The sequence below is a fragment of the Salvia splendens genome, chromosome 15, assembly GCF_004379255.2.
Source record: "Salvia splendens isolate huo1 chromosome 15, SspV2, whole genome shotgun sequence".
Lineage (NCBI taxonomy): Eukaryota > Viridiplantae > Streptophyta > Magnoliopsida > Lamiales > Lamiaceae > Salvia > Salvia splendens.
This window is the reverse complement of record NC_056046.1, coordinates 19477136-19492128: the sequence shown is the minus strand read 5'-3', so window position 1 is coordinate 19492128 and position 14993 is coordinate 19477136. Positions and strand designations below refer to the sequence as shown.

The 14993-nt window shown below is 38.2% G+C and overlaps 1 protein-coding gene and 2 long non-coding RNA genes across 3 annotated transcripts; all 3 read right to left on the bottom strand.

Annotated features, from left to right (window-relative positions):
- On the bottom strand, positions 1 to 2657 carry LOC121767154. The gene is made up of 10 exons (XM_042163358.1): positions 2475 to 2657; positions 1942 to 2037; positions 1715 to 1789; positions 1514 to 1582; positions 1254 to 1330; positions 1045 to 1133; positions 785 to 914; positions 577 to 667; positions 410 to 475; positions 1 to 311 (listed from the first exon to the last, which is right to left on the bottom strand). Exons 1-10 carry the CDS (start codon positions 2619 to 2621, stop codon positions 192 to 194), a joined length of 960 nt encoding a protein of 319 aa, XP_042019292.1. The 5' UTR covers positions 2622 to 2657; the 3' UTR covers positions 1 to 191.
- A 4875-nt stretch (positions 2658 to 7532) lies between these two features.
- On the bottom strand, positions 7533 to 8198 carry LOC121768028. The gene is made up of 3 exons (XR_006043265.1): positions 8092 to 8198; positions 7941 to 8005; positions 7533 to 7848 (listed from the first exon to the last, which is right to left on the bottom strand). It is a non-coding gene; the product is annotated as an uncharacterized LOC121768028 (long non-coding RNA).
- Positions 8199 to 12804: 4606 nt separating this feature from the next.
- On the bottom strand, positions 12805 to 13109 carry LOC121768409. The gene is made up of 3 exons (XR_006043366.1): positions 13090 to 13109; positions 12939 to 13003; positions 12805 to 12846 (listed from the first exon to the last, which is right to left on the bottom strand). It is a non-coding gene; the product is annotated as an uncharacterized LOC121768409 (long non-coding RNA).
- Between the last annotated feature and the right edge of the window lie 1884 nt (positions 13110 to 14993).

Below are 14993 nucleotides of genomic sequence, written 5' to 3'. Positions count from 1 at the left end.
TTTTCCAACAAGATTCGATTCCATCCACATTTCAACCACCAAACAGAAGACACATGAAACCGGGTGCGGGTCGGGTCAATTCAGACACGCTTGATCCGACAAAACTGTAGTTGGATCATATGATATTTACATGAGCCCTCTATTTTTGCCTTTGATAAAAAAAACTCATGCATATATATGGCTGAATTCACTCAGCCAGCCTTCTCAATTGCTTCAATGCATTCAATAACTGTTGCGTTTTTCGACATTGCTGCCATCAGAGCTTCATGCAGAGCTCCATTGTTTTTTATCAATGATGCAGCAAACAAAACCTGCACAATATTCATATAATTTAATCTACTCAAGAGAGAAATTCAATGGGAAATTATTACGTATATGTTATAAAGTGTCAATGAGGAGGGGACATTACCGCCCATCGGGTGAGGTTTTGCTGCTGATCTCGGCTCAGCGGTGGCTTAGACCTGTTTATAAACCTCTGCCGGAACAAAAACCAAAAAACAGACCATTGAGAATGTGTTAGCTATATTTTGCCAGAGTGTGATTCGTTTGTATCTTGTCTTGTGTGGGGTGTCGAACCTGCAGGGAGAAAAGATCAGCTGACTGTCCGACCACTTTGTCGTATTGCAGACCTTCTGCAGCCAGTCCGGCCATTGCTACTACGGCCAACCTTAAGAGGAGTGGAACATAATGTAGATTCTTGTCAAGTTTTAAACATGATAGGCTTGAGAAATAAGACATCAGAAATGGATCAAAATGAGTAGAGGAGTGTAGAAAAATAGGTTACCTGTCTAGTTCCTTGGCATCGAGCTGTCCACTGTAAATGAGCTTTTCAAGCTTCTCGTTGATGAGATTGACATTCTCTTTCCCAATGTCCAGAGAATACCCGAGGATGGGAAGACCGAGTAAGTATGCAACTGCACATACGAAAGCCCATCTTAAATCGATGAAGTCACAGCTGAACTCATAAATGCGAATGCTTCCAATGTCTCTGTATGTTTGTGTGTTATGTCTACAAATTTTTGGCTTCAGCAAAATGTTTGTTACCTAAGAAATGAGCTGCTTCATGTCTAGCAATCCTCTCCTTGTAATCTGGGAAGAATGAAGAAAATCCTCCGATTGCAGCCTGAAGCAGCCTATGTAAACCCGACGAAGATGAAAGTAAAGACTTGGCAAAACTTCTAGCAAAGCTTCTTCATTTCACAGTTTAATATGATCTGTATTTCTTGTAAATAGCAAGATGTTCGGATACTTACCCCGGTGAGATACTCCCTATCGCGAGAACTACCAAAGAAATGCTCCCGACCAAGTATGGCACAAAGAAGCCCCAATCCTAAGAATCAAGTGAGTCAGTTGCATACCAAAAATGTCAACAAACCACAAAGTTATGATTCAAATGTTTAATCTCCTAAAATTGCATATGGTCAGCAGATCATGTCATACCCGAGAAACACAAACAAACAAACAAATGAATGAATAAAAATATTAGTTGTATGGGAAGGTTAGTAGAAGCTACCCCAGGAAGCTGGCCAGCAAGAATACCCAAAAATCCAGTTGAGCCAACGACAGTAAAGAGAAAAGCTGCCTGCATCACTGAACAAAATCAACTCAAGATACATGTAGAAAGTCCATTCCGAGCTTTGATAATTGAGACATAAACCAATTAAATGGTTATACTTCAAGAAACAGAGCAAGGCACAAGATCCATTGAACTTACGTCGTTTCTGGTGCTAGGTATAGCAAGATTTTCCGCATTCTTCAGTCCTAAAGTTGTCAGCTCGCGCAGAGATGTCTATAATGAAAATGTTAAGCTGGTAAAACTCTAGTCCACGATATGAACATTAACAATGCCATCAATAGTCCGACCACCAATTCCCTCGTCCTAATGATATTTTTAAGAAGGAAAATCAAAACCAATTAGTGAGAGTGGTTTCAGAGACTCACTGTACGACGCGATATATATGGCTGAGAACTCCATTTTTTGGCCCAACCAACTTCCCTCAACTGATCAAGTGCCACTCTCACTCCATCACTATCTTTCTGCCATGAACCACACCATTATATGTATAAACTCACACAGAAATTTTTCGCTTTGGTCTTGCAATGTTGTTCTGTAAATGTTAGGAAGAGTATCACAGAACACATTGCTCAATCCTTGAAAACGAAAATCTGCCAGTACAATCAATCTCTTTATGACTATTGATCTACAGATATTGATTTCATAATTTAATTAACATTTTTTTATATCACCTAAACAATAATTTTGTCCGTTATCTTTCTACCAACCTATCATCTAGTTTCAATTACCACTAATTTCAATCTACTTAAGTTTGAATTCGAGTAATATAAACCTAAACGTAAAGGCAAAATGCTTGTTTCGAGAAATCAAATAACAGAAAAGTAAATCAAAGAATTTGAAATTGGAGATTCCAACAATTAACCAGCCCATACACAAATTGAAGGAAAAGGAAAGGAACCTTAGCAATGGCGGATTCGAGAGAGGAAAAATCGATACCAGGAGCAGTTGACGAGGACGCTCGGAGTAGAAATCGACCGGATCTGGACAGCGATTCCGGATTGAATTTGTAGAGAGAGATTGCGAAGGATGAGAGAGAATGGGACATGGCTGCTCTCTCTCTTTCTCTCTCTATCACTCAAATCAAATCCAGTTATACTAACTAACAGATAAGCCTTGGCGCCAGTTTGCTGTACCGTTGGCGAAATTTACATCACTTCATGAAATTCATAATTATAAGTCACATTAACACAAATTTTTTATTTCCCTTTTTCGTGTATATAAAAAACATGCTTACCAACAGTTAAATTCACCTATAAAACTTTTCGTTTAAAATAATTTTTTTCAAACGAATAATTATTTAATAAAATTCAATGTACTCATTGCCCTTCATAACTGAAGAGATTTGTATTAAGCGTGACCTCGGTGCTTTTATAAATGTAATATCGACTACTAGTGATCTTTTATCCTTAGAGACATAGCATTCTTCCAATCACGTGCTGTCACATGACACATATATATAACATAACAATGTTATTAAGCAACAAAATTAGTGGATGACATAGGTGGATTCCCGCGAATCGCATAAAAGAGTGTTTATGTTTCATTAAATAACATTTATTTTGCATTATAGACGCCAGCGTGCGTGGTTGGAAGGATGCTATTATTTTAATTTAAGTGTTTAATTGGTTGAGATCAGAATATTTATACAACTTGCTGGTAGATCTGGCACTTGTTTCAAGGGTGTTCTTCAATATGTGTGATTGCGTGACTTTCTATATCTAACTTATTTTTATGTGATCAGATAAGGTAGATCATTCTTAAGAAATGCTAATACGATCATAAATATTTTTTATGGCACTTTTTATCTTGATTGCCATGGTGATAAGTTCACATACAATAATAGTTATGTTGTTTTTACAAGCACTAGTAACGACCTTAATTAGCACCCAAGATCAACATAATCAGGCTAGCTAGTAGCCTAATTTGCATGTGCACATATATATATATATATATAGGGAGATGATCAAAATAAGTATGTGTTTAAATCCAGAAATGCAGACCAAATCTTGGCCCTAGGATTAGATGATCTAATGGTCAATAATTAACCAAAAACACGGAAGGTCATAATTAAGCAATTTTAGGTCATATTATAATATTTAGGTTTAATGTCATGCTAAGATCGTTTTAGGTCATGCTTTGTTAGCATGACCTAAAAATTACCTAATTATGACCTAAAAGTGTCCTAATTATGATATTGTTCTGCGTTTCTGTATTTAAATCTAGTTTTGCATAGATCAAAACCCTATATATATATATATATATATATATATATATATATATATATATATATATATATATATATATATATATATATATATATATATATATTATTTCATGAAATTCTTCATAGTTTCTTGAATTCTAAATATATTAATTATGATCAAAACAAAATGAAAAATAATGCAATCCACTATGTATCAGTGGTTTGAAAATCTTAAGACTCAAGATGAAATAAAATGAAATTATGGAAATTTTAAAATTTTGAAAAATAATAAAATGAGAGTTTCACCCCTTAAACAATGTCCGACAACTTCTTAATCTGTTTCACAAGTATTATGCGAATTTCAAGTCATTCCAACATTTTTCGACGTTGTCAGCATCATGTGTTGGGACACATCACTGCATCCGATTATTAAGAAAGTGCAAAGAAACTTTTGCATTCTTGCTACCTTAGCACCCATAAACATAGACGGCTTAGCAGCCTTGTTTTCATGTGTATGTATATAAATCATTTCATGAAATCTTTGGGGTCTGTAAAAAATAGAGTAATTATACCAAACATAGCAGCTGTGATGATGCAAAAGTGTTAAAAAAATGACTAAATAGATATGGAAAACACAAAAATTCTAGTTTCTTAATATTAACAGTTATCAAAATTGAATGAAAAAAAAATGAACTCCACTATTTATAGGTGGTTTGGAAATTCTAGAGGCTCAAAAGAAAATACAACAAAAATACGGAAAAAATTTGAAATAAGTTTGAAAAATAACTAAAATAACGGTTTTGCTTCTTAAACAATGTCCGACAATTTCTCGGTTGGTTTCGCTGACACTGTGCGAATTTCAAGTTATAGAGTTGATATTTGTGCAATGTTACAGAGTTGATATATTTGCAAAGTTACATAATTGATATTGTTTCGCAAACACCACTTATTCAGTATTATTAATATGAAAGGAGGTGTTACAGAGTTGATATATATTGTTGTTGCATTGTCACTTGATGTTGAAGGAGATGCAAAAGGATTTTCAATATATAGTGCCATTGCTATGAATGCCCTCCACTCATAAATATTACCAACTTTACCAACATCTTAACGTGGAAGCTCCTACTTGCAGAATTTCAAGAATATCTTTACTCTCATGGAGAAGAATCATTGCTCGCTTCACACTTTCACCTATTTCATGAAGTTGTTTTTGTGACACCCGAGTGTTATGACCCGCAATAGATTGGTGAGCCATGCTGCTATTATATCTGCTACTGCTACTATGATGGATATACTCTCGCCATTTGTCATCCCTGTCAACATCGTCTAAGCAATCTTGTACATTGAGTTAACATATGACACCAACATACCAGTTAAGAGGGCTTTGCATCAGAACATCTCATGTGTTGCATCAGCTATAAATCATCTCACAATCTTTTCTGAAACATCGGAGAACTTTTGCAACGTTTTCATGTGTGTTGCACCTCTCACGCTCATGTTATCAAGATCGTTGTAATCAATTCCATATCAAGCATGCTTCAACTTTAACCCAAACCACATTTGGTGTATTTGTGATACTTTTCAACTCTTTGATTTTGTTTTGTGTTTTCACAACGAGCTTTACATGGGACAAGCCAAGCCCTCAATGATCGTGCAACACTAGCCTATAGCTGGTTAGCCTCATCATTTGCAATGTTGGTTAGTGCAATCGAAATATCCATCAAAGTCACGATGGACAAAGACAAACATTTTGGATGTTCTTGAGAATGCAAGCTTGGAACTTGGTGTCCGACAATTCTTCGGTTAATTTTGCAAGCCACATGCAAATTTCAAGTTATTTCCAAACAATCAACTTTTGTTGTATTCCAGCATCATTGTCAACGTGCTGGAATTGCGTCATTGCACTTGATTATTCGAGGAGGTGCAAAAGAAACCTGATTCCACTATTGCAAAGATAGGTTTGTACATTTTCATCAACTACGACCTTCTACATACGTGCTACTAGGGATGTCAATGTAGCCCGCAACCCGTGGGCTGACCCGAATAGCCCGCCAAATTTATAGGGTTAGGGCTGAAAATTTCTAGCCCGATAAAATTAAAACCCGATTAGCCCGCACCCGATTAACCCGCGACCCGTTAGGGCTAGACCCGAAAACCCGATGGGCTGGCCCGAAAACCCGATAAAATTTCTATTATTCTATTTTTTACTCATAATTCGACATTTTATTGATTAATTTTATAATATAGATAACTAAAAAAATAACTTTCAATTTTATATTAAATATACAAATTATATATTGAATTTTTATTAATATAATAATTGATAAATAAATTAAAAACTTCAAATTCACTTAAAAAAATATTTAAATTTCTACAACATGCATTAAAATTTCTCGAAATATCTCAAATATTAGTATTTGATCATGTTTATGATTGAGTTTGACCATATATCTCAAATGTATCATAATTAAATATTTTACATTTTATTAATATAACTAATTTTCATCGTTTTTTATTGGATTGATTGCATGTAAATCTTATCGGTAGCAACCCGATTAACCCGTTGGGCTAGCCCGAAACCCGAGCTTTTAGGGTTAGGGTTGAACTTTTACAACCCGAAAAAATTCACAACCCGATTAGCCCGCACCCGATTGACCCGCAACCCGAGTAGGGCCGGCCCGAAACCCGATGGGCCGACCCGATTGACATTCCTACGTGCTACATTGCAAAGATAGGCGTACTTTATTATACTAATAAATTGGAAAATTGCACGAAAATGAAAGACGATCATTAGTAAAAGGAATCGATATGAGGGATTTTGTTAATAACGGATATACATAAGTTTATGGCAGTAACCCCGAGCATCAGTTTATAATCACGAGTACAAAACCCGAGCATCATTTATAATCACAAGTACTAACCCTCGTGCGATGCACAATCCATTTTATTTTCTTTGGACTAATTTAAAATTGTCAGTTAATTAACTGAATTGAGAAACAATAACATCATACGGAGTTTATAAATCACAAATGTATATAATACTCACTCCGTCCCACTGAAGATAACTCAATTTTCTTTTTGGTTTGTCCTAACTAAGATGATCCATTACTATAAATGAAAACTCTTTTATGTCTACTTTATTCCATCTCTCTTATTTTACTTTTTCCACTTAACATACAAAATAAAGTTACATAAAATCTCATGCCGTCCAAGGAGAAGTCATCTTTCCGACGGAAGGAGTAACATCATACTCCATTGAGATCCAATAACATTATATGAAGCGATGGTAGTTGTCGGACGTAAGATCACAACCTTTTACATAGATAGTACTTTTGATTGTTGCTACTTGACTCGCCTAAATTTGTGCAAGTAAAATTTCGCAAGTGTACGAAGCTATCGTAGTAAAGACTAGCTAGAGTATCGTATCCACAAGGACTAATTAGCACTTGAGTACCTCGAATTATAATTGTTCACTATCTAGACGACGGAATGGGGTTTTTCTAATTCTAAAAAGACTAACTAAAGCAGTAAAAGTAAACAAAGCAATAGACAATCTGAGTTTGGTAATGTCTGTGTTACCTTATCGTACCGATATCTTGTATGATTTGATACAGGTTAGTGACTAAGAAGTAAAACCTCAACATCTTGATGCAATAAAAGTTTCCAATTTTTGTTGTGTTTATTAAAGGTATTTCACACCAGCATATTTCTTGATGTATAAATTTGAAAAGAATGAATTTTAGTTATTGCTCATATTCTGCGAATAGTTATTCTGTTGCAGTATTTGCATGAAAAGTTACTGACATATTGAGATCAGAATTCTGCAAAATTTAATGAAAATACAAGTTAATAAGAATTACAAAGGGAAAACAATATCAAGTTAAAATTCACTACAACAAACATGAGCAAAACCCTACTTGATGGAGCCCAAAGGTCTCCCCCATTTATTCATGCCATGTCTAGCAGCTGAAAAATCAACACAACATTTGCCTCACATAATAATATACAACATTCAAAGATGATAACTTCTTGCTTATTCCGTCAAGAAATGCTCGATTTGTATAAGCGCCTGTAAACGAGCATCGCTTCATGTTAGCCATGTTTATCAAACAAGCAAGATAAAGCCGGGGCGAATATAGTAGATGAAGAAGGGGGGCAGACCTCGATGGCAATTGCAGTTGGAGAAATGTCGGATACATCTTCATATCCAAGTTTGGCCGCCATGTCTGTTTAGAACACATACGTTGTCAAAAATCTGGCACATTTTGTGGAGCGTGAAATATCAAACGAGAACTGTGGAATGAGAGCTTACTTTCAAGAGAGACTCTCACATCAGCATTGGCATACGCTTCACCCCTCTGTTTGAAAAGGGTAGATAATCGCTTCATGGTCTACACGAAATCATGAGTGGATTGTGACAAGTAATATCCGAAAGTTTATAATTTTTTTTTTTTTTATTTCTTTTTACTTAATGGATGATTTTGTGTAATATATGGTGTGGAAAATCTTAATTGATTTATATTATTGTTGTGGATGTGATATTATTTACCTAAGCTTTTTGTAAAGGGGGATAATTAATTAAGTCATGGGTTAAATTACTCCTAATTAATTAATTTCTTTTCCTCTCCCTCTCCCTCTCTCTTTTTCGAAAACCCCTCCCCCTCTCCCACAAATTTCTCAACCTCCCCACTCCCACAACAACCGTTACTCTCTCTTTTCTCTCATCTCTCCCTCTCACTATCGGTTTCTCTCATCTCTCCCTCATAATCGTTTTCTCTCCTCTCTCTCTCGCTATCGTCCTCTCGCCGGTAAGTTCTCCCTCCTTCTCCCTCTCGGTTCTCTTTCCCTCTCACTCCCTCTCATTTAATTCTTGGTTTCGTCAAGGTATATCTCTCGTACCGAATTTGGAAGCGGAGTAGGGAAAGCTTTTGATCTACGTTTGAACTATCCGGGAAAGGTAACCCAAGACCCTAACTCTTAATAATTTCGAAAAAAAACATGCATGTAGGACGTTTTTGGATGGTTTAGATGCTGAATAGGTTTTGTGGCTATGTGTTTGTGTTGAACATGTTTTTGGTGATAACTGACAGTGGGTTCCGACCCCTTTTTGACTGAGCAAACGATCTCTTTTTGATACGAATTTTTAACTGTATAAACTTGGATGTGTCTTGGGTGTGGTGTGTAAATTTCAGCTTCTTTGGAGGTCTGGTGATTTTATAATGATTTTTGTAAGTGAACTGCGCTTTTCTGATGGATGTATGTTTTTGGGTGATGTATTTATGTGCAATGGGTGTGAATCTGAGTGTGTGGTCTTTGGGATGTATGTGGGTGTGTTTGGCCAAGAGATGGCTCGGGGAAAACAGCGTTTGGTTCGGGTGGTTTGTGTGTGTTGGCCGAGAGTTTTGGGGTTCGGCCTAGGGCAGTGTTGTGGGGAGTTTTGAAGGTTTGATCTCATGTTTTCGGGTGTGTTTTGGGTTGTGGAATGTGTGTTGTGATTGTCGTATAAGGTTTGAGAATCGTTGGTTGGGGGAAAGTTTGTGTGCACGTGATCGAGCCAGCGGCCGAGACGCCGAGCCCGATGTCGGGCCAGGTGCCGAGCCAGTGCCGAGACAGGTGCCGCGCCAGGTGCCGAGCCAGATGCCGAAACAGGTGCCGAGCCAATGCCGAGACAGGTGCCGCGCCAGGTGCCGAGCCAGATGCCGAGACAGACGCCGAGCCAGTGCCGAGCCAGGCGGCCGAGACGGTCGGCCGAGGTGCCGAGCCAGGCGGCCGAGACGGTCGGCAGAGGTGCCGAGCCAGGCGGCCGAGACGGTCGGCCGAGGTGCCGAGCCAGGCGGCCGAGACGGTCGGCCGAGGTGCCGAGCCAGGCGGCCGAGACGGTCGGCCGAGGAGCCGAGCCAGGCGGCCGAGACAGTCGGCCGAGGTGCCGAGCCAGGCAGCCGAGACGGTCGGCCGAGACACCGAGCCAGGCGGCGAGACAGCCGGCCGAGGTGCCGAGCCAGGCGGCCGAGACACCGAGCCAGGCCGAGACGCCGATCCTTTTTCCGAACCTTTTCCGAGCCAAGTGAGCCGTTTGCACAGTGAGGGTATGCCGGGGGTATGAGTGTTGCGTGTGTGTCGTGTGCGCGTCTTGAGTACGTTGTATGTGTGTCGGGTGCGTGCGTGGTGTGTTTCGGACGTGTGTTTTTGTGTGATTGACTTATAAGATGTTGTTAAGTGTGCGTACGTGTAACGTGCTAGATGTCGAAGTCATCCACGTAGGATTCATGCATTGTCGTTTAAACCCCGTCTTTCCTGATTCTAATTATGATACTTATTTATCTTTCAAAAGGGTGATCTTTTACGAGGAAATTGTGGTTGAAGAAGGAAACTGTTTAAAAGCTAAGCAATCGAGGTGGGCTTTTCTACCCTACTATTTTGTGGGTTATCTCAAATACGGACTCTGTTCCGGAAATGGTTATGGAGGTGAACTGTTTGTCTTGCCAATTGTTTTGTTTTGAAACCTATCTGAAGTGGTTTACCACATATGTTTAATCGAATTCGGGTCTGTTGGGCTGCGAACCCTCAGGCTAGTGTACACGAGATCGGGAGCCATCTGAGAGCAAGTTGGCCGGTCTAGTTGACCTGGGGTGTGGCCACGCCCCTTGTCACCCGTTGGATCAGATAGTGTATGATGGTGGGAATAAGGGTGGCAATATCTGAAAATGACTGCGCAGTCGAATTTATGAAATATGTTTTAGTGTACTTGGGTTATTTTTCTTACACTTAAAACCCTAAGGTTACACTGATATGGCATGACAAACTATGTTTTTGGCGTGTGTCCACTGAGTGCAATAAGTACTCAGCCCTGCATGTTGTTTTCTTAATGTGCAGGTTGAGCGACGATGGGGAGGACGGATGTTGAGCAATTAAAGTCAAAATTGTGTTTTTTCTTTGCCTTTTGGATGGTGTCGTGTCGTCATACCCGGCATTATCTATCTCTTGGTCTTTTCCGCTGCTTTGTAATCCGATACAATGTTTTCATTTAAACTCTGTTTACTTTAACTTTAGAAATGTCGCTACAGTACATTGTTTTGAAGTGAACTTCCTCTAATTAAACGTTTTCGGGTCGAGTATTCTTGTTCTCCCCTTTCTTCCCCGCTTCTTTATTCCTCCCCTAGTCGCGGTCCACCGTACTTCCTATCCTTAGGAAATGCGGGTGTGACAGGACAAGCCAAGCCCTCAATGATCGTGCAACACTAGCCTATAGCTGGTTAGCCTCATCATTTGCAATGTTGGTTAGTGCAATCGAAATATCCATCAAAGTCACGATGGACAAAGACAAACATTTTGGATGTTCTTGAGAATGCAAGCTTGGAACTTGGTGTCCGACAATTCTTCGGTTAATTTTGCAAGCCACGTGCGAATTTCAAGTTATTTCCAAACAATCAACTTTTGTTGTATTCCAGCATCATTGTCAACGTGCTGGAATTGTGTCATTGCACTTGATTATTCGAGGAGGTGCAAAAGAAACCTGATTCCACTATTGCAAAGATAGGTTTGTATATTTACATCAACTACGACCTTCTACATACGTGCTACATTGCAAAGATAGGCGTACTTTATTATACTAATACATTGGAAAATTGCACGAAAATGAAAGAAGGTCATTAGTAAAAGGAATCGATATGAGGGATTTTGTTAATAACGGATATACATAAGTTTATGGCAGTAACCCCAAGCATCATTTTATAATCACGAGTACTAAACCCGAGCATCATTTATAATCACAAGTACTAACCCTCGTGCGATGCACAATCCATTTTATTTGCTTTGGACTAATTTAAAATTATCAGTTAATTAACTGAATTGAGAAACAATAACATCATACGGAGTTTATAAATCACAAATGTATATAATACTCACTCCGTTCCACTGAAGATAACTCACTTTTCTTTTTGGTTTGTCCTAACTAAGATGATTCATTACTATAAATGAAAACTCTTTTACGTCTACTTTATTCCATCTCTCTTGCTTTACTTTTTCCACTTAACATACAAAATAAAGTTACATAAAATCTCATGCCGTACAAGGAGTAGTCATCTTTCCGACGGAGGGAGTAACATCATACTCCATTGAGATCCAATAACATCGTATGAAGCGATGGTAGATATATACTAGGACCCACACTGATAGGTATTGATTGATATTAACCTATCACAGGTATACTGAAGTCACTGTACTTATATATGAAAATTTCTTATTTTTCTACAGATTAGAGTTTAAGATTGCGACTCATTGATCATGCAGTTGTCGGACGTAAGATCACAACCTTTTACATCGATAGTACTTTTGATTGTTGCTACTTGACTCGCCTAAATTTGTGCAAGCAAAATTTCGCAAGTGTACGGAGCTATCGTAGTAAAGACAAGCTAGAGTATCGTATCCGCAAGGACTAATTAGCACTTGAGTACCTCGAATTATAATTGTTCACTATCTAGACGACGGAATGGGGTTTTTCTAATTCTAAAAAGACTAACTAAAGCAGTAAAAGTAAACAAAGCAATAGACAATCTGAGTTTGGTAATGTCTGTGTTACCTTATCGTACCGATATTTTGTATGATTTGATACAGGTTAGTGACTAAGAAGTAAAACCTCAACATCTTGATGCAATAAAAGTTTCCAATTTTTGTTGTGTTTATTAAAGGTATTTCACACCAGCATATTTCTTGATGTATAAATTTGAAAAGAATGAATTTTAGTTATTGCTCATATTCTGCGAATAGTTATTCTGTTGCAGTATTTGCATGAAAAGTTACTGACATATTGAGATCAGAATTCTGCAAAATTTAATGAAAATACAAGTTAATAAGAATTACAAAGGGAAAACAATATCAAGTTAAAATTCACTACAACAAACATGAGCAAAACCCTACTTGATGGAGCCCAAAGGTCTCCCCCATTTATTCATGCCATGTCTAGCAGCTGAAAAATCAACACAACATTTGCCTCACATAATAATATACAACATTCAAAGATGATAACTCTTGCTTATTCCGTCAAGAAATGCTCGATTTGTATAAGCGCCTGTAAACGAGCATCGCTTCATGTTAGCCATGTTTATCAAACAAGCAAGATAAAGCCGGGGCGAATATAGTAGAGGAAGAAGGGGGGCAGACCTCGATGGCAATTGCAGTTGGAGAAATGTCGGATACATCTTCATATCCAAGTTTGGCCGCCATGTCTGTTTAGAACACATACGTTGTCAAAAATCTGGCACATTTTGTGGAGCGTGAAATATCAAATGAGAACTGTGGAATGAGAGCTTACTTTCAAGAGAGACTCTCACACCAGCATTGGCATACGCTTCATATGATGTTTATATTTCATTAAATAACATTTATTTTGCATTATAGACGCCACGTGCGTGGTTGGAAGGATGTTATTATTTTAATGGAATGGCTTTTAGCCTTTCATTTCCAAGTTGGAAACGTGTGAAATGGAATGGCTTTTAGCCTTTCATTTCCAAGTCCTTTGGCCTTTCACCTCATTTTGGTTTATGGTGTCCCTTAATGCCAAGACCTTTGAGGTGACCTTCCCCATCCTATAAATAGGTGGAGCTTGGGAGAGTAGAATACACAACGAACATCACAACAAGCTTCTCTCTTCTCTAGCTCTCTACATCCTAGTTCACATATAGGAGCGTTGCATAGCTCGATTCTCGGAACTCCATCAAGTTCGCCGGTGCCTAGCGGGTTTGAGGTGCTTCTACACGTTAGGAGGAAGTCGTTTTATCTTTGGGGGCAATACGCCATTCCGTGAGCACTAGCCGGGGCGTAATTTGTCTTGCGGAAAGAGGGCTTTCCTCGACTCGACTTATAAATTTGGTTTGCTTTATTTTCGTTGTAATTTTCATTCCTCTATTTGCTGCAAGTTTCCTTTCGATTGTAATAGTTAGAGTACCGCATGTACACGGCTTGGGAATTTCTTCCCATTATTTCTAACAATCGCAAGACAAATTAGTGTACTCTTCTAAGACAGGATTATACCAATTGAAGTTGGAGGAAACATGAGCTCCAAAGCTGGAATGAAGAAACGAACAGTACCAATGTTCATGGGCTACGAAATGGTTAATTCCTTGAGATCTACTCTCTTGAGAATTGTGTTTATCGTTTGTCATTTGACAAGCAAGACCAATTTAGACTTGGTAGTAGTAATTGGGATGCATGGGTTGTTGAATATACCAATGCACATATGGTTCGATATAATTGTGTACTTATTGGTGGAGACAATATTGTGCAAATTATTTGAACCTGTTGTTATAAACTACAAAGATCACGAGGTGGTCGCAACGGTCTCCGATGTGAACCATGGTAACAATCCAAATGAATGGTTTGTTGATACAGGTGCCACATGTCATGTGTGCTCTGAAAGAAGCGTTTTTTCTACCTACAAATCTGTTGGAGGTAGAAAAGTACGTATGGGAAACCAAGCCTCTTCTAAGGTGGTTGGTGTGGGTAATGTGTTCCTAAAATTAGGATCTGGAAAAGTTCTTACCCTTAGGGATGTACTGCATGTCCCAGACATCCGAAATAATTTGGTGTCAGGCTCACTTCTAGTAAATCATGGATTTTCACTAGAATTTGAGTGTGAAAAGGTTATATTGACCAAGTATGAAAAGTTCATAGGTGAAGATCACCTAGTGAATGGGCTTTTTGAGCTGAATGTTACGGTCATTCACCGTGGAAAAGGAATAAGAAATAAGGAAAATGACACATCCTCTTATTTGCTTGAAAGCTCTGACTTATGGCCCAATAGATTGGGACATGTAAATCTAAATGCTATAAAAAGATTAGTAAATCTTAATTTACTAAAAGTAGATAAATTTAACTCACAAGAAAGATGTGAAGTGTGTGTTGAAGCCAAAATGGCTAAACTGCCGTTCCATTCGGTAGAGCGAAGCACAAAACCTCTTGAATTGATCCATACAGACGTATGTGATTTGAAATTTGTGCAAACAAGAGGTGGTAAAAAGTACTTCATCACATTTATAGATGATTGCACAAGGTATTGTTACCTTTACTTATTAAGAAGTAAAGATGAGGCAATTGAAGCGTTTAAAGACTTCAAAAATAAAGCCGAAAATCAACTTAATTGTCGAATTAAGTGTGTTCGAAGTGATAGAGGTGGTAAGTATGTAGCTCCGTTTGCAGAATTATGTCATGCAAGTGGTA

What these genes read in the sequence shown, in the direction of transcription:
- LOC121767154 (XM_042163358.1), bottom strand. Translation starts at nt 2,621, where the DNA reads ATGTCCCATTCTCTCTCATCCTTCGCAATCTCTCTCTACAAATTCAAT. An exon ending in TCGAATCCGCCATTGCTAAG is followed by an intron (nt 2,038 to 2,474) that starts GTTCCTTTCCTT and finishes GGTTCATGGCAG; the next exon opens with AAAGATAGTGATGGAGTGAG. An exon ending in GATGCCAAGGAACTAGACAG is followed by an intron (nt 668 to 784) that starts GTAACCTATTTT and finishes ACTCCTCTTAAG; the next exon opens with GTTGGCCGTAGTAGCAATGG.